Source organism: Podarcis gaigeae (assembly GCF_964106915.1).
Source record: "Podarcis gaigeae genome assembly, chromosome: 4".
In the NCBI taxonomy this organism is placed as follows: Eukaryota; Metazoa; Chordata; class Lepidosauria; order Squamata; family Lacertidae; genus Podarcis; species Podarcis gaigeae.
Window position 1 is genome coordinate 85,044,595 of NC_139677.1, and position 20,233 is coordinate 85,064,827.

Genomic DNA, 20,233 nt, shown 5'->3' on the forward strand with positions numbered 1-20,233 from the left:
GCAAAACACACTGAGATGCCCTTCACATAGATAAGTGTTAAATTAGTTAATAGCATGGATAGTGGTAGATTGTTTCTTATAAAGCCTTCGCTATGAACCGCTTTGACAGAAAAGTGGCATACAAATAAAGTGATTTTCACCCTCCCTTTAAAGCACATAATTTATTATTTATACCCCACCCATCTGGCTGGGTTTCCCCAGCCACTCTGGGCAGCTTCCAACAGAACACTAAAATACAATAACCTATTAAACATTAAAAGCTTCCCTAAACAGGGCTGCCTTCAGATGTCTTCTAAAAGTTTGGTAGTTATTTTTCTCTTTGACATCTGGTGGGAGGGCGTTCCAAAGGGTGTGTGCCACTACTGAGAAGGTCCTCTGCCTGGTTCCCTGTAACTTGGCTTCTCATAGCGAAGGAACCGCCAGAAGGCCCTCGGCACTGGACCTCAGTGTCACACACATTTAAATAATATGATTTTACCTGAAGAATCCTGGGAATTGTGTTTTCCCTCTCACGGAGCTTCAGTTCCCAATACCCTTAACACAGGAATTTTGTGTGTGTTGGGAGGGGCGAATCATGTGCTGTAAATGTGTGTTGGTTGAACTTTAAATGTATGGTGCGGACATGAAGTAAAGTATACTGGGTTTGATAGGACTTGTCTTGGAGTAGCTATAGGATTGCAGCCTAAATTCAGAATTGGCTGCCCTATTATTGATTCTCAAAACCTTCTGCCTGAGGGAGGCCTCTTCACCCTGCCTAATGGTACTGTTGACTCTGCTCTTGCTCTGGCAACTTCTACGCAATTATTTTCCGACTGCTGCCAGCACTCAGCATTCTGTGTAACTGCTTCAATCCACACACTTCTCAAGTTTCCATTGATTTTAGGGACATCCTTAATTTTATGGATTTATTTAACCCAATATTGTTGTTCGTTGCTTGGGCAGAGTCCCTAAATCTCAGCCTGCATGCTTGTTCTTTTGGATTAATTTGGAACTGTGTATAAAGATTCAAACTCTGAAGACATTTGAAATGACTTTGTCTTCTCTCCCTCTTTTCTCAGCTGCACCTAAGTGTAAGGTCATTTCACATGGCTAAAATCATCCCTGGGTGACAAGAGTAATCTGTAGGTGTCTTTGCTGGCTATAAAAGTAGCAAAGAGCATATTACTGATTGAGTCATTTGCCTGCTTTCCAAATAAACAAAACATTCCCACCACTGTTATAGTTCCAAAGTCACAGTCATTCACAAACGCATTGTTCTTTCTAGTTTTAGTAACCCAAACCTGGGAATTGCAAGAAATATTGCAACTGTTGGCTGGTGCCCACTTACACATCACCAAAAAAAAAGGGCAAAAGAAAATATAGATATTATTTCTGTTCATGAAAAATATATGGAGAACACAGCAGCCCTGACCTTAACTGTTGTTTCACCTTTTGGCTTCTGAGCTCCCTCACACTCCAAAGATCGTAAGTGCTCTATTTGAAGCTACAGAAGGAATACATAATGTCAACGCAGGACACTAAAATAAACATTAGCCCCTTTGAATTCCCTTCATAAGGAATATTTTACTTTAACTTAAAGATTGGATTCAGAGGGCCTTGCAAAGATTGGATTTGAAAGGCTTGTGTTGGGCTGTTTTGATCTCCCATTCATCTCTTCTGACTTGGCAGTTGGCTGTTAGATTTTGCTGCCACAGCAAAGGTCTTTGGCAGAATCGCTTCAAGGAAGATGTTTGGTATGAAGACTCTCATCATTCTATACCCCCCGAGTGGCTGACAATAGCACCTGAGACTGCTGAAATGATTGAGCTAAGAGAAGATCCACCCTCCAAATGGAGAGTGTCAGAGTCAACAACAGGGAGTGATGGACCATTTATATCCTACTGGAATACAAGCTTAAATTCCATACATACAGAAAGGAACAGATTTTGGTAATAGATTTTGTTTTAATGTAAAAGCCGTTTTTTTAAAGGTACTGAGGCACCTATTTTAATCATTTCTTATTTAGTGAATATTTATTTAGTAATCTAATTATGTTGGAGTTTCAGGATCAATAGCAGAGAAAATAGATAACATGTGCTTAAGGCACCAGAAAATAGCCCTTACCTAATGAAGCTTCCAGGCACCCAGTAGGTGAGAGCACTCTGTTTCTTTGCTTTGTAGAGCATAAGCCTGAAGCACAAAAGCAAAATAACTTGCTAAAATCTACAGAGCTGATCAGTGGGAGCAGGACCATAGCACTTTTCTTTAAGATGCCATTATTTGCACACCTGCCCTTCAAAATCACAAGGCTTCTCAGCAGCTGGAAGCCAATCTGCGACCAAAAGGAATTGACTGAAACACCACAGTTTATGAGGTCACTGCTGGAAATCACCTGGTAAAAATAGAGTGAAGAGCACAAGCCTTGAATGAGTGGCAGGTTGGCTGCTATTATTATTATTTTTTGTGGGACAGTGAAATTCTGTTTTCACTTTCCTGGGAGAAACCTTCCGAATATGGTGGGACTTATTTCTGACTAAACACATGTGGGATTGAACTGTGAAGTACCATACAGACCTAGACTTGTCCAGGGTTCTGAAACTTCACATTCTGGAGTCTGGTGCAGATTAATGCATTGGTAAAACTTTATAAACCAAATATTTATGTGCCAACCTAATGATTTATAGATAAAGATAAGTCCAAGTATAGAAGATTAGCAAGTAATTTCTTTTTCATTCCAATTACCTGTTCTTGACATGTTTCTGTGTTCCAACAAAAAGAAACCTGCTTCTTTGTTTTAATACAGTCATTTCTGTATCATGTTCTTCTGTTAAATCTAAATTACTACCTATGTCTAGCTAAGCTATTTAAATAAGTACTTTAAGGACTGTAAAGACATTGATTCCTTGCTATGTCCCATGATGCTTCTCTCTTGTATTCTCTAGGTCAGGCATCCCCAAACTCGGCCCTCCAACTGTTTTGGGACTACAACTCCCATCATCCCTGACCACTGGTCCTGTTAACTAGGGATGATGGGAGTTGTAGTCCCAAAAACAGCTGGAGGGCCAAGTTTGGGGATGCCTGCTCTAGGTTTTCTCTGGCCCGGATAACTAAGGACTAAAGCAGGCCTGGGTATGCTGGTTTTCTCCAGCTGTTGTTGGGCTTCACTTCTCATCTGCCACAGCCAGCAGGGCCAATGGTCAGAGGTGATTGGACTTGTAGTCTAGCAACATCTGAAGGGCCACAGGTTTTGCTTTCCTGAACTAGAGGGTGGTGGCCAGAACATTCCCGCATTTGAAGTATTAAGGAGGGAGTCCCATTTAGTTTATAGATGAGCTGGAATTAAATTCATGGCCGCTCTTTCCTCCAAGGATACCAACCGGATCATTTGGATTTGTGGGAATAAATGCAAATCCTGTATCACTTGGGAATCTCAGGATCACTGTGTAAAGCTTTACCTCACTTCTGCCATTACTGTCAGTCCAGGTAGAATAGCCATGCAGGGAGCTCTTGAGTATATCACTCATGGTGGAAGGCATGCTTTTGGGTGCATTTGTGCTTGACTCAAAGGGACATTTCCTACTCGTATGCCTAAACCATTAGGCTTCATTCTACGGGTATGTGAAAGTGGGATTTGACAGAACCCAAGATAGCTTGCTTTTCTCCGTCAAATCCCACTGTTACATATCCATAGGTCTTGGTGCTTCCATATAAAGCCCTAAATCAGGTTTCTGAAAAGACCAACTTTCCCTCCATTGTCCAGGAAGAAATGAAACCTGGTTAATCTTGCCACAGACTGGTGATTATTGGCTTGTAGTAATCTGGAGGCAGGCTTTTTCACAGGTGCCACTGCTGTTGTGGAACTTAAATATGAAGCCCCACCTGTATTGGCATTCCGCCAACTTTTGAAGAGGCACCTACTTACACAGGGACTCCTGTGACCTCTTGACCAGAGCCTCATGTTTTAATTGATGTGTTGCTTTAATAGGATTCTTTTGTGGTGTATGTTTATAATAGGGTGTTTATTTTTAATGTTTCCATGAGATGGTTTTCATTCATTGTAAGCCACTTAGAAGCCTATTTTGGCATTAGGCAGTATTACATTTAATAATAATAATATTTCAAGGGTAAGTCGGTGGTGTTCAACTAAATTTAATGAAGGAAAAAGTGGAAGGAAGAATAGCACCAGCCTCCTGCCCAGCCTAGCCATCCTCTCCCATCCTCAGGGTCGGACATCACAGCATGTCCTGGGGAAGAAACAAGAGGTGATGGCCAGTGAAGATGAGACTGATTTTGCTCCAGCTGGACTACCTTTATTTTAAGGGAACAGCCTTTAATGTATTCATTTATTAATATTGTGAGCCACTTTGAGAGATCCGGTTGAAAAAACAAGCTTCACATCCACCAAACAAATAAATACAGCTGTTGCAACCTTGTGTGGTAAACCCTGGACCCATAAATACATACTATGGTAATATAAATGTGGGATGTATATGAAATATTTTGTAGATCTTATTATTAACCCCACTGAAGAACTGCACCGTAGTCTTGTCAAGCGATTTGCTCGTCTTGTGCTGAGAAATCTCACTGGCTCTTACTTTTGGGATCTCTCCCTCACATACATACATACATACTCCTCCAGAAAGAAAATTCATACATACATACTCCTCCAGAAAGAAAAATCCAGTGGGGCTTGCCAACTATTTCTTTTTCTAGAGCTGATGAGATTATAACTAAAATAATTCCAAACTCTCCGATAACTCCTACATTTGTAGCAATGCAATATATATTTGCAGGCACAATGTTTAATATCTGATAAGCTGCAACAGCTGTATAGAATTCAGTCGAGCATCACTGACTTACAATTGAATTTGGCAGTCTGATTTTCTTCTTGTTCATATTCATGAAGGATGAATGCAGCACTTCTGGGTCCTCTGAGCTTTTCCATCCACTGGTCTTAATTGTGAGCTGCATCTACCAGCATGAAGGCTGATCCAGCCCACCTCAGTTTTGACATTGCTAGCAGTGCTCACTGCCACATATTGCCAATGGTACTCATTCCCCTCCCCCTTGTGAGCATATGTTTCTTAGAAAAATGGGCCAGTCGCAACACCATAATTCCATATCAGCTACAAAACAGCTCATTCGATCATTGTAAATGTTCACTGCAAGTGGAATGAAGGCTGAATTGAAACTAGCAATCATATATAAAAGGAAGATTTGCATTCTGACGTATGCAAATATGCCTGAGGAATGTGGGCAGGAGGAATGTTACGCAGTGCGCCTAAAAAATTAAGTTATCCAGCAGGCTGATGCTGCCATTCTGGGTACACTTACTTGGAAGTAAAGCCTGTTGTAGATAGTAAAGGGATTACATCTGAGTAAACATGCACAGAATTGGACTGCACATCAGTTAAGTCCGCTAAATGTAGCTCCAAAAGTATTTGAACTCACAATTAAAAAATATGCTCTGTAAGGCTCTTACAAACTTTTGCAAATATACCAAAACGAATCATGCCTATGCCTACATGATCATTTATGCTTCTATATTTCACAAAGCGGAGCATGGAAATTATGGCCAACACTGAGGTGTAAAAGGAGACAAAGCCCATTCCGGGAAGTAACAGACTTAATGGCAGACCAGTGAGATACCGAGTGCAAAAAACCCCAATACTCCTAATTAATGCAAGAAACAAACAATAGATCGACAAAATTTGGGTTCTATGGAATTGACGGAAGAGGCAGAGAAGTGGACTGCTGTCCATCACTTTTGATCACAATTGCCTGCAGGAGACTGAACAATATAATTGCAACGTATTCTAACAGTAAAACCTCACATCTTCTTCCAGATGCTCTCATGTATTGCTTTCTGTTTTGATTCCCCCCCCCCCCTAGTTCTATAACTAAAGATTATCTTCACCCACCTCCCCCTCTGCCCCACAATACTAAAGCCACTCAGGCTGAAATTCTTGTTTGCAGAACCGCGTTTGTGGTACTTAAGATTCTCATGGTGGGGGATTATCAGACTTAAAAAACCCCACCAAAAATGAAGCAGAGGCAAATGTATTTCTCAGTCCAGTGATCAGGGATGACAAACTTCCAGTGCCCCCTCCTCCTTAATCCATAGGGACTTCTCTGACAGTTACAGAGCATGCTTCCACACACTGGGCTGTCAGTGTGCCTGAAATGAAGTATTCTTAATAAGAAAAGTATAATGTGTCAGACAGGGTTTTCTACTTCAGTTGGCAGAAATCATTTCCCCATGTTGGTGCCAGCCATGGTAGATTTGTGGAAATTGGTCCACTGAACACGGCCTAACCAAAACCCCATTACTCCCTCTAATAGCCAGGACTGGCCCAATATAATTTGCGGCCTGAGGCAGAACAGCAAATGGCTCTCCCTCCCCAAGTCAAAGTGCATTGTATCCAAGGACATTTGGAATATTTTGGCAGAAAACTCCACGCACACCTCTTGCCCTTTCTGGTGGCTTAAGTACAAGAATAACAAAGTTAATAGCTAACAATTTGCTTTTCCCTTTAGCGACAGCCAAAATCAGGTGCCTACGGCAGATGCTTCATTCTGCCTAATGGTAGAACTGGCTACACATAGTGAACTTGGGTGGCGAGTGCCAATATAATTGGAGCGGGAATGTGGCCACTGAGAAACTAAAGGAAGGTGCTTGAGAAAGCCCAGCCATTTGCAGAAGTACACATTTAAAACAAACAAACAAGCAAGCAAGCAAACTAACCTAAAAGGGTTTGTGCACACACACACACCAGACCAGGGACCGAGCTTGCCCAGGAGCTAAAGAATGTTGTGTGTCAGTTAAAAAGAAAGTGAAAATGAGGGTGCGGAGGTAATGGAGTACTTGCAGCTTATAATATCCCAGAGAAGAACTGCCAGCCAGCTAGGTTCTACTCTATTCCAGTGGAGAAACCCCCTTTAAAAAGCAAAGAGGTCAGTCATACTCGGCCCTCTATCCAGTCCTTCCACGCTGAGAACCAGTGTGGTGTAGTGGTTAGACAGCTGGACTTAGGCAGAAGAAACACATTGGATCAGTCTCTCTTAGTCTAGCATACCTCTCATGCAGGTCCTAACAACTTGAAGACCTTGTGCTCGCTTTCCCCTCTGCCCTTCCTTTTTCCTTATGTGTCGTATCTTTTTAGATTGTGAGCCAGTGGGGAAGGGTTATCTGAGTACTGATTTTTTTAAAGCTGCTATGAGAGCCTGCTAGGAATAAATGCCATAAATAAATAAAATTGTGAGGATAGAACAGGGGGAACCATGCAAACCACCCAAATCTCCTCGGAGGAGAAAATAAATAAAACAAATGCCTGCTCTCTTTTTTAAAAAAGCTATTTAAGTGAATGGTCACCACCACATCACTGCAGCAATGTTTTTGATAAGCAGCGCATTGTAGCCACCTCTTCCTTTTGATAAATATTATCATCCTCCATCTACAAACTGGGTCGAATGGTACCCATCTAGCCTTAAAGATGAATTGCAGAACGGTAGTAGCAACAAAGGGCTCTGTAGCAGCTGAATAACTTACACATTTATTGACGCACAATCTTTTGTAGCCCAAAGCTCCCTACATCAGATTCATGAAGCTAAACCTAAAGTCGGCAAGTCTATATACTGATTACCCCCCCCCCCCAAAAAAAAAGAAAAGGTGGGTTGACGCAGAAAACGTCTCAGGTCTTTAAGTAGTTGAGCCTCAGTAACTGCATCCTGAGAAATTATAGCTTTGTTAAATTCTGAAAGTGGAAATATGCAGTTAATAGTATATATACACAGCACGACACATTGTAGCAATTATCTCGCATTCTCTGTGCCCTCGGAGGTAGGTCACAATTATTTTCGTTTTACTGAAAATAAAACCTGGGAACTGAATCCAGGTCAGCTGAGGGTTCAGAAAACGAGGAGCAAAACTGTAGCTGCTTTATGCCTGAACACTACATGCAGCAGAAGGAGAAGGTGGTAGAGTCCTAAAGTGAGAAAATTCACTTTAGATGGGGAGTGCTTTTCAATGCTCTCATATGTGGAAATAAGATATAGCAAAAGGCTCCTGAAAGTACAAACTAGCACAGCACAGACCACTTTGGGTTAGAACATTTCTCCCTGGCATACTAGAGCCAGGGTGAGGAATCCATCATTGGGCATGCTGGCCAGGCTGGTGAGAGTTGGTAGTCGCAACAACTTCAAATCCAAGTTATCCATCCTTGCTGTAAATCTTTCAACATGGGATTTGCAGTCATGCACAGCAAAGTCCTTTTGTAGGCCCCTAACCACTCAGTTAAATCCACCCCATATTAATCAACCCTGCACAGGCCACTGGGAATGCTAAGCTGCTTACAGACAACAACTCTTCACCACATGACTGGAAACCACAGATGTCTACTAACCTAGTGGCAGATACTGCATTATTATAAGCTTTTAAACCAATACATCCTAAGCTAATATGTCCTCGTTTAGCTCCAGTAGACTGGTACAGGCTATGACTTCCTGCTTCCATGGCCCCATCTGTGACCCAGAATCCATAGTTTGTATAACTATGTAACACAACTGTTTCACCAAAGATGAATGCAATCCACCAAGTCGCAGATGGTGACCTCCCAGAAACGTCATTATCTTCCTGCTTTTTGCTGCCTGCCTGGTACTGCAAAAGAAAAAATAAAAATGAGGATTTTGCCAGGCAGCTGGCATGACAAAAAGACATGGCTAGCGAGCTGGCTCAGTTGATGTGCTTGCCTGTTCTACAAGCATAAATGGAAGGTGGAAATGGAACAAAAGCCTCACTGCAGGCAGGGAGAGAGGTCCATTTCCTTATTGCAGCCACTCCCCTTCTGCCATTGATATGTCTATGGAATAGTGAAATGGACTTAGACAGAGGGCAGTTTCTCATGTTCTGACTCTTAAAGATACAAAATTCTTCAGCATTTTCCTGAAAATTCATCCAAAAAACACATTTTCATAAGCAAGCAATTTCCCCTAATTATGTTATTTTCACAAATACATTCATTTTAATGCAAAATTCCCCCTAATGTATGTATTTTTCTAAACACTGCTTTGTTGGAGAACTGCATCACAAAATTTGGATGAGTACAAAATCTGAAGGATGGCTGTTTTTGTTCTCCTGATGTTTCAGAAAGTGTGAATCGAATTTCTCCCCCATCACTCGATTGCAGGAGGGTCTGGTTTTAGCAAATTTCACTCCAAAGGGAAGCTTTGTCGAGTCCCCCAACCTCATTCTTTTTAAAGGACTAAACACAGGATTTAAATTATGGAGGAAAATGCAGAGGTAGCCATAATGAAATCAAAAGGACTATCATTTGACTTCCTTCCATTTGTTCTGGTCTATAGCCTTCTAAAAACAGGAGTTAAAAGTGTTGTCTCAAAATTTAAGGGGAACAGTCCACCCCTAATACCCTGTAGATTGAGCTCTGGGCACACAAGTAGACCCTTTCACACACTTTAAAAAATAGAAATTTCAAATATTTCTAAAACATGGCACAGGGGTATATCTTACTCATCATAGTCACTATCCACTAAGAATCAAATGAAAATGTGTTCACATTTCCAGAAGCTCCCTTTGACCTTCCTGGAGTATAACATGAAGAACTGCAAACAAACTTACAATGCAAGAGACCACAGTAAGACCCCAAAAGTCTATGTATCACAGGCTATGACAACATTCCCAAAGTAAATACTACTAAGTTCACACTCGGAGTCACTCCCAAGTACATTTGCATAGGATTGCTCTCATCTGTTCATAGCCTTACAGCCTGTTTCTCTGTATGTATACTGAAATGAAAGTCCTATTGAATTAAATAGTTTGCTCTCAAGTAGATGTACAAAGAAGACAGGAGTGCCTGGCGTGCTCTGGTCCATGGGGTCACGAAGAGTCGGACACGACTAAACGACTAAACAACAACAACAGATGTGCAAAAGATCTCAGCCATATGCCACAATCCTAAACAGATTTACAGCCCAAGCCTCACCATGTCTACTCAGATGTACGTTCTATTAATGCAATGGGGCTACTCTCAGATAAGTAGGGTTAGGATTGCAGACTTACCTGGGACTACCCACCCCCCAAATTAAACACAACAGGACCTACTTCTGAGTAAACATGCATAGAAGGACAGATTTCCTCCCCCTCCCACCAACAGTTAATATAAGCCATTTTCCTTGCTCTTCTGATTCCGAGAGAGAAGCATCCAGCTTATTAATACTGAATGATAAGTGGAAAAGTTTAGTTGTAGCTGTAGGGCTTTGAAGCAATTGGTTTGACAGAATCTCTGTGCCTCGGTCCCTTTGGAAAAAACATCCTAGCTACTCTTCAGATGACACATTGTTCCATAATAAATTAAAAGGAAACCTACACATATTGCTCTGCTTTCCCAAAAACGGTTTATACAAACCCCTAAAGAGGCAGTACTTTAAAGTTATTTGGAACTATTTTTGTAAGCTGAACATTTACATTTACCTTTAGTACAGTAACTTATTATAGTACCTTGCATTTCTAGTATTTGGCAATTTGTGTTTTTTTAAAAAAATATAAATTCTGCATTGCTGCTGTTTTACTCAAACCTTGTTCTAAGCAAACTCTTTTTAAGTTAAAGGATGTATCTCACTTCTTGCAAAATATAGCCATGCGGAAAAATTCGGCCACAAACTACATTTTGATGCAGACAGGAATATATATATGTTTAACAAATTTTTTTTTTGCAAATGAACAGATGTTATTATTATTTGCATCTGCAAATACAGAGCTATTTCTGTGCTTTGGTGCCTCTTTTTACCTTCCCCCACAAATAGTACAATTTTATAACTGCAATAAGTTTTGAAAGGCAGTGCACCTCTGGGGAATTACTGCATGCACTGAGTGCTTATGAGAGAAAAGAAGGCGATTGATTTCAGACACTCAAGCAGAATTGTCATTCTGAAATGCATTGGAGTGACCTGTAAACTTCACACTACTTGGATAGTATGAATCATAATAATTTGTTCATAAATAAAAATAATTTGTTCAAACCCAAAAGCACAAAATCAGTGGTAGAAGCAACAATCCTCGCAAAGTTAAGTCTCGTTGCTTTCAAAGGGAGTTAAGTCCATGCTTAAATCTCTCCAAATAAAACCAACAGATCTTCCTTATCTTTGATTGGATTCTGCCTAATATTATCTACATTAAAAGACTTGCCTGCATGCGCACGCGCACACACACAGATTTCTGTCCAGCTAAAGTTAGTGGTGTCCTAAGCCCAGTTCTCACTGATGTGGTGAACCTGTGTCTAGGCTGTACAACTTCAGAATGATATCAGGACTCACATGCTTGGATACTCCTACAATTTAATTAAATTGCAGGAAAAACAAGATGTCAGGGCAAAGGTGAGGCTGGAACACTTTCCCTGGCATCTAGCTTTCTATGTGTAAGGACTTCCTTCCTTTTGTTTGCATGGAAGAACATTCTGTCATGTGAGACACCACTTGCAGTCTGCAGTCCAAGCACAGATTTACCACCTGAACTACACTTTGTAACAACAAAGCCCAAGTCCCCTAGAAAATAATGGGAATTGTTTTTATTAATTTTTCATGGCTAGATTGTTATACTGGTTACAATGGAACTGGGGCCTAGTACTCACTAAGGTGAAAATCCTGTTCCTGCAGTGTATTCCACATCATACATTAGAGGGAAGAGCAGAGAGGAAAGATAATCATATAATCATATCTGCCCAACTAAGGAGTTAGGTGCCAGTTTTACATAACTGCATTGCTTAAACCTAATTGCCAGTGCTACGGTGTATTGGCATGATAAACCATCCTGAGCTTTTGGAGTAGTCTCCTCTGGCTAGAGTGACAGAGTACTTGTCTAAAAGGAATGGAAACATAGATTCTAGCCCAGCAGCAATTTCTCATCTAATTAGCCAAGAGTAGGAGGAAAGATGGAAAAAATATCAATAAGCCAAATTTGTTGCATTTTGATGCCACAGTGGCAGTGCAACACAAATGTGTTGGAAATATGTGTTTGACTGCCCGTCTTCTAAAGCTCCCCCCACTCCATGGCCAAAGTCTATTAATCTTCTAAAGTCTATTAATTTAATCAAGGTATCTAAGTGGCATGTCTTGTTTTAAGAGAATTATGCTTTCCACCATCACTGAGGGAAAGAGGAGAGAATGTGCAAAGGACAGAAGATGAAATATTAAAAATTAAAGGCTGCCTGGATGTAATGTATATCTAGTTGATGTCCTCTTCCATTTATTTTTTCTCCATGTTATTGCTATTAATTAACACAAACCTAAGAGATTCTGCACCCTCAGACATTGTACAGAAGAGATTTTAGGAATTTAGACAACTCACCTAAAGCAGCCTTGTATTTAAGTACTGGCCTGATAGCCATAGATTACCAGAAATTCCATGCAGGCCACTGAGCAATGTAGTGTGCTTCGTTCCTCTTCTGTGCCCAACATAAAAACCCGAGCAGGCTGCTAGAGGATGGAAGCCACATCTTCTGTGCCCAGCACAGAAACACAGCTTGCAATATCTTATCTGCCAACCCCCAGCGCACTACTGTTTTGTTTCTTTGCAGGCTAGTACATTTTGTGGGCTTATATACAAGACTGACTCATGGCACTTGCTGGCAGCAAATAATGTCTGATGATGATGATGATTTAGAGTAAATTTAAACCAAATCTACTGTGTTTCCTGCAAGCACTATTTCTTTTGACTGAAAGAAATGAGATAATAATTGCAAAACAACAATCCCACACACCTTTGGGCACCATTTCGGCAAAGTTGAGCACATTTAAGCCCTAATAACATCACAGTCCTGGGCACATTTACTCTGTCCATTACACTTGTTCCTTAGTAACATTGCAATGCTATGCATGTCTGTTCAAAAGTAAGTCTCATTCAAAGACTTTATTCCCAGGTAAGTAGGTAGAGGATTGAAGTTTAACTTCTAGAGGAGACTTAAAGCACAATGCTATGAAAATTTACTTGGAAGCAACTCCTACTTTATTCAATGGAACTTATTACCAAGTAAATGAATGTAGGATGGCAGTTGAAGGCACACACTTTATTCTCACCCATTGAAATTAATGGAACTTAACCATGTTTAACTTATTTCCCTTTGTTATCAGTATTAACAACATACAGCCACACACTTTCCTCAAGTAATTTGTGGAAATTTGTCTTTGGGAAAGGACACCACCCCCTTCTGAAATATTATGTTTTAATAATGACATTTTTGTCACACCCCCTTTGGGGGTCTGGATTCACAAGAGAAGAGCAACTGTGAGGGAATAAGCGGTATGTTGTCACCATACAGTATTCTGGATAGGAAGATGCCAAAATTATATCTCAGTAAGAACAGTAGAAGACATCTCCATGTTACACCAATGCAAAACTGAATTTTTGGAAGGATAAACTGTAAGTTAAGAATAACGCAGTAAAGGATGGTGCTTAGAATGTAGTATAAAATCACAGAATCACAGAGATGCAGGGAACCCTGAGGGTCATCTAGTCCAATCCCCTGCAATGCAGGAATCTCAACACAGACTCAAAGAACTGTAGAGTTAGGAGGGACCCTGAGGGTCATCTGAAATAAGACTTCCTACAACACTACCAATGTGGAAACTTTTTCAAGGATAAAAATAAATTACTGCAGTCACCTTGGTTTTGGTCACCACAAAAGGTATCTTATTCCAGATTTAATATAAGAAAAAGGTTGTTACAATTGAAAATGCCTAAAGAGATAAACAGAGAAAGATACAACCCAAAACATTCCTGTGGAGTAACAACCCCAGTCCCTCCCATAGATAATAGATATAGGTATAGAAGCATAGCTAGTCTGTTTGGCATACACAGCTTTGCAGGGCACAGGGTATATAATACTGCAGAGAGAGAGAAAGCGAGAGGAATTAAAAAAATTAAAAAGGAGATCAGCATCAGTTAATGGAGGGTCATTTTTTTATTTGCTTATGCTTAATCAGGGGCAGGTGGTTTTATTTTTTTATGCCAATCTCTTAAAAGAGAGTGATGGTGTTGGAAAAGAGGAGGAGGGGAGAACTGTTATTGACACAAGAAACCTTACGAAAAGGTCAGATCTTTCATGCTTCATTGCAAATTGGTCAACAGAACAGTCCCCTCACCTTGCCAGTGCCACTGAGACAAAAGTCCAAAAGCATGTTTAGAAGTAGTCTCTCCCTTTCTGTCGCGCCCCCCCCCCCCCGTTATCTCTTCCCTCCCTTTTTCATTCTTGGCCAGTGATACAGTCCTTTAAATACCATGACACTTAAGGATAATCTCCAACAAAGAAGGGTAGGGAAATAGAGATATGCTGTTATATATAATCTAGATCATTTATATATGTACATCACAATTGTACTGTCTGCACCTTTTCTTTCAGGGCAGATTACTTTATATTTGGTAGCACTGTGCAGCTTTTTCTTGTCTTCTCTGAAAGGAAAATAAAGAAATAAAGATGCATCCTTCCCTTTGCAAAAAGTCAATGAGAAACGCAATGAAATTTGTCATGCGTTTGCTTTCTGGTTGCTTCTTTCCTTATTAATAGTAGTAGTAGTAGTAGTAGTAATAATAATAATAATTTTTCTTCTTCATCTTCTTTAAGATTATAATGATAACCACTCAAATATGTACAAACACCAAACAGTGTCTTTTGGTGAGGTCCCCACAGAAAATAAAAAGGAAAGAAAATCAAGACAATACCACTGTGTGCAAAAGCCCTGGAGTATCTGTGTCCAAACATGATCTTTCAGGATGTGTTTTCTGTGGTTCTGGAGCAGAAGTACACTGGATATTAGAATCCTGGGTGGTTCTTCCCAGCCTGGATGTTTCTCTTCCTTGAGGTATTTCACACGAACCACCTGCCTCGGCGCTGGTGCTGCTGCAGTGGTCCCGTTCGTATTCCTCCTGAGCCTTTTGCATTTTCCGTTTCTTCATCTTCCGCTTGTGGACATGGAAAGTAATGAGGGAGAGGAGGATCAGGCAGAAGATGAGGGCGATCAGAACAATTAAAACAAAAGTGGAAGAGAAAGACTGGAAGAGCTGCCCCATTTGCACGATGCAGGTGGTACTGGCATTTGAAGAGCCAGATGTCCTATTCAAGAGGCAGGGCGGCAGGGAGAGCCTCAACTCCTTGGAGAGCTTGGCACTCATTGAGGAGGCTTTTCGTAAAGACGAGGATCCTCTCTCGTCCTCTCTCGCTGCAGATGCTCGAGCTGGGATGCTGGCAATGTTTCGGGGAAATGCCTTGCCTTCACACAGTCCTTCACGCTCCCTCCCTCTTTTTTTCTCCTTCGCTAAGGAGGAAAGGAAGATCCAGCCTGCAAAAGGAAAAAAAGGAAAAAATAATAATTAGATGTGTCTTCCCTGGCTTAAAAGAAAACCATTATGATACTCCCCTCTCATCTTCTATTATTTCCCCCCTTAACCACCGCTACCTCAAATTAATCTTTCCAGCTGCAGAGGTCTCCCCCATCCCCCAAAACTAAACACACTTCAGCGGGCGGCATCTAGAACAATGACTGAGGTAGGGTGGGTTGTCGACGGAGCGATTTAAACACGCAAGAGAGCGCCCTGGAAATTGAGGACCGCATCCTAGCGGGTCCCTGCTGCCTCCCAAATCTCGGAAAACAGGGAGAATCACATAGCGATACATATCTGTCTAGTGATATGCAGACATATAGATATACGGGTATCTAGAGATAGATATAAAATGTTAATCTATATAGATAGACCAAAATATACATAGTCCATGAACTGCATTGGCAACCTCATTTTCTCAAATTACTCAGCAGCTTGGTAGGCGTGTGTTTTCCCTCCCCCCCCCCCCCCAATAGCCTGACCAAGTTCCAGAGGCTGGCAAAGTTTGGACTTGTGCGGACCCCCCCTCCCTCCTCGTGCACCTTCTGGGGCTGCCCCCCATCCCACCCCACGGCCGACGCGCCCCCCCCCAGCCAACCCCCGCAGGCTGTTTCGCGAGGGGAGACCCTGAGGGGGGGGAAAGGCTGACGAGAGGCAGAGGTGGGGTGGGGGGAGTTCCGCCGGGAAGCGAACCCCGGCGAAAAAGAGACGTCGCCCCCCTTCCCTTACCTGGGCCTCCGCTGCGGGGAGTTGTGCCCGGTCTGTGTGTCGCTGGCGAGGGAGCCCCCCGAATGCACACAGGCTGCGGAAAGCGCTGAATGAAGCGGGCAGAGCCGCCGCCGCCGCTTCGGAGAGCTCAGCGGCCAGCCTATAGCCAGCCCGGGCGGTGACGTCACGCAGCCAGGAGCCTCTGACTGGGCTCCGCTTCCCGCCGCTCCCCCTGTGCCTCGTCGTCGTCGTCGCCGCCGCCGCTTCGCCGGCTTTTGTTTCTTCTCCCTCAGGCGGAGGGGCAGAGGCGCTGGGGAAAGAGGCCTGGCTCCCCCTCAGGCGACGCTCTCCCGGGTCTCCTCCTCCTCACTGTTCCCATAGCACCTTATTTTGCTGCACCCCACCCCCCTCACACTCCCTTCACATGGTTAAAATAAAAATATAATAAACCGCGTTCTCCCTCCTCCCAAATCCATAATCGATTGAGCCAAACGAAGCTCCGCGACCGTTCAGAAGTTTCCCGCGCGCGTCCCTCCCCTACCCCTTTATTATTTATTACCCTTCACTCTTTTAAGGTCCCAGGGCATGAAAACGCGACATTTGAAACAACTCGCACGCGTAAAAATAAGGCGGGTCCTAAAAACACAACGCCTCAAGGGCATAGCTGCCAACGTTTCCCCCTTTTTAAAGGGAAATTCCCTTAATCCGAATAGGATCTCTCGCAAGAAAAAGGGGAAAGTTGACAGCTATGCTCAAGGGTAAAAAAGAAAAGTGCCAGCGTTTAGGGTGGTTTATATTTATACTGCCATCCCTGCCTCGTCCACAAGCACCTCTGCCAAACAAGGCCATAAGTGAAGCCCAGTTTATAATGCCCACCTTTGCTTAATCCATCACCACAAGCAAGCCTTAATGCTCCTTCAAAAATAAGAGAAATCCTATTTATAATACAGAGCAGTATAATGGAGGCCGCTCCATTAGAGTGAATGGGGCACCTGTCCCACCAACTTCAGTCTGCCCTCAGCCAGCCCCAAGCAACCTGCCTGCCTGCCTTTTAATGTACAGCCAATCCAGGTAGCATTAGAGCATGAGACTCTTTTGATCTCAGGGTGGTGGGTTCAAACCTCACGTTGGGCAAAAGATTCCTGCATTGCAGGGGGTTGGACTAGATGACCCCCAGGATCCCTTCCCACTCTACAGTTCTATGATTTCCCCACCTTAGTCCATATCCTCCAACATTTCTCTGATGAAAATAGGGACGTCCCATCCTATAATGATAATTTTACTATTTATACCCCACACTTCTTACTGGGTTGCCCCAGCTACTCTGAGCAGCTTCCAACATACATAAAACCATTAAACATTAAAAAACCAAAAAAAAAAAAAAAAAACCCTTCCCTATACAGGATTGCCTTCAGAAGGCTCGGGGGTCTGATAACTCCATACTCTCCAGCGTTTCTCCAATGAAAATAGGGACATCCTAAAGAAAAGTGGGACATTCCAGGATCAAATCAGAAACCGGGATGGCTTCTCCAAATCAGGGACACCCCTGGAAAATAGGGATACTTGGAGGCTCTGTTAGTCTCAGTGTTGCCCTTGTTGAATTCAGCAGAGAGAAAGATGGGGACAAAACTAGACTTTTGGAGGAGAGGTATGATAGTTGTGGGGGACTTCAGCAACTCTCGTATCTGTTGGAACTCAAACCTGGTTGAGAACGTAAGATCCAACAGTTTGCTGAGAATTTCATTTTCCAGAAGGTGGAAGAAGCAACAAGGCAATCAACTATCTTGGACCTGATCATCACCAACAGGGAAAAACTGGTCAATGAGGAATAAATGACCACTTCTTAGGGATTCATTATACCAAAGAAATGGAAAGGTATAATTCCAACAAGAAAGAAAAGTGGGGGGCATTTAAAGAAACTGGTGAGGAGCATTCAGATTATCTGACGTTGAAAGGGAGCATGCATAAGAAATGGAAGAAAGGGCAGATCACAAAGGAAGAGTATAAATGAGTAGTGAACACTTGGAGGGAGAAGATCAGGTAGGCTAAAGTTCAGAATGAGCTCAGTCAGGCTTGCAAGAGAGTTCAAAAATAATAATGAAGGTTTTTTCAGTTATGTTTGAAGCAAGAGGAAGAACAAGGAAATAGGTGCTCACTGTGGAAAAGATGGAGAAATGCTCTTGGGTGACAGAGAGAAGGCAGAACTGCTCAACACCTATTTTGCCTCTGTCTTCTCTGGAAAGGAAAATAGTGCCCAGCCTGGTGATAAGAGAATAAATAATGCAGAGAGAGAGAGAGCTGCGACACAAGATAGGAAGAGAAGTGGTAAGGGAACACCTAGTTACTGGATTCAAATATCCAGGGCCTGATGAACTGCATCCAAGGGTACAAAATGAACTTGCACATATAATCTCAGAACCTATAATCTCTGATAATTCTTGGAGAACAAGTAATGTCCCTGTGGACTGGAGGCATGCAAATGCTGTCCCCATCTTTGAAACAGGGGAGGTGGGGAGAGGACATAGGCAACTACTGACTGATCAGCTTGACACTGATACCCGGAAAGGTCCTAGAACATATCATTAAACAGTCGGTCTGTGAGAAGTTAGAAAAGGATTGACATAGTGTACTTGGACTTGCAGAAAGCTTTTGACAAAGTACCTTACCGAAGACTCCTTAGTAATATTAGCAGTCAAAGAATAAGAGGAAAGGTCCTCTTGTGGATCAGGAAGCAAAGAGTAGAAATACATGAACAGTTCTCTGGATGGAGAAAAGTAGAAAGTGGAGTTCTCCAAGGATCAGAATTGGGACCTGTGCTTTTTAACTTGTTCATTCATGATCTAGAGTTAGGAGTGAGTTGTAAGTGGCCAAGTTTGCTGATGACAGTAATTGTTCAGCGTCCTTAGATGAAAAAGAGATTGTGAAGAGCTCAAAAAAAACCTCTCAAAACTAAATGTACAGGTGGTAAAATGACAAATACAATTCAATGTAAACAAATATGAAGTCATGCATGTTGAGGCAAAAAAATATTTCACATATATGCTTATACGGTCTGAGTTCAAGGTGAAGGCTCATGAGTGAGACCTTGAGGTCAAAGTAGATAGTTATCCCCATTTTCATTCTTACCTTCATCCCCTTTTCCCTCCCCTGCTCATTTTTCTCAGCTCTCCCTTGCACACAGACAATATCTATTTCCATGCTTTCTTCTGTCTTTTGTGCAGCCCTCTTTGCACAGACACCCATTATCACCTTCACTCCCTTTCCCCTGCATACTCCTTCCTCCTTTTTTCAACTCTTTCTTGCACACAGACCACCACCATTCCCATATCACATCCAACTAAATTACTCGGTTGGTTAGAGCACGGTGCTGATAATGCCAAGGTTGCAAGTTCGATCCCCGTATGGGACAGGTGCATATTCCTGCATTTCAGGGGCTTGGACTAGATGATCCTCAGGGTCCCTTCCAACTCTGCAATTCTATGATTTCTATGATTTCACGTATTCTGTCATATCATTTGCACATACACACACCATGGTAACACAGTCACTGTATCAGTAACCCCCAGAGAAAGTTAAGTTTAGTTGATGGAAGTACATACATGGGTGTTTGCTTTTTAATCAAATATCTGCTTTAAATTGCTACATTGAACCTCATGTTGAAGCCAACAGGTTCCAGGTGCAATGTAACAATTTAAAGCAGATATTTGATTAACAAGAAAACACCCATGTATGTACTTCCATCAACTAAAATTAACCTTCTCTGGGAGTTACTGATACAGTTACTGTATTACCATGGTGTGTGTATGTGAGATGCACCATAGTAGGGGTACTATGGACTGTGAACTATGCATCCTCAATCTCTCTCACATGTGGTAGCTGAGAATCGAAAAAAGAGAAGTTTTGAGTACAGTGAGAACGGAGAACTAGTGGAAGGAAAAAATTTTGAGTAAAGCTGGAGTGGTCAGTGCCATTTTCCTCTCAGTATTTGTATATCCCTGCTTTGCTTAGACATCTGCTATTGTTTAAAACTGCCATTATTCTCTCAGTGTATTTCCACCCCTGCTTATTTTACTCAAACCTCGAAGTCCATTATTTTTATACAATGCAATAACAAATTTATTAACTTTGTTTTGTTATGAGAGCAGACCACATCACTGGGAT

At 42.1% G+C, this 20,233-nt stretch overlaps 1 protein-coding gene across 1 annotated transcript; it reads right to left on the minus strand.

Annotated features, from left to right (window-relative positions):
• Nucleotides 1-13,655: 13,655 nt before the first annotated feature.
• On the minus strand, nt 13,656-16,471 carry LOC310843790 (uncharacterized protein C11orf87 homolog). The gene is made up of 2 exons (XM_083737542.1): nt 16,094-16,471; nt 13,656-15,324 (listed from the first exon to the last, which is right to left on the minus strand). The coding sequence occupies exon 2, from the start codon at nt 15,155-15,157 to the stop codon at nt 14,696-14,698; it is 462 nt and encodes a 153-aa protein (XP_083593668.1). The 5' UTR covers nt 15,158-15,324; nt 16,094-16,471; the 3' UTR covers nt 13,656-14,695.
• Between the last annotated feature and the right edge of the window lie 3,762 nt (nt 16,472-20,233).

Excerpts from the sequence above, each read along its gene's own strand:
- LOC310843790 (XM_083737542.1), bottom strand. The coding sequence starts at position 15,157 with ATGAGTGCCAAGCTCTCCAAGGAGTTGAGGCTCTCCCTGCCGCCCTGC.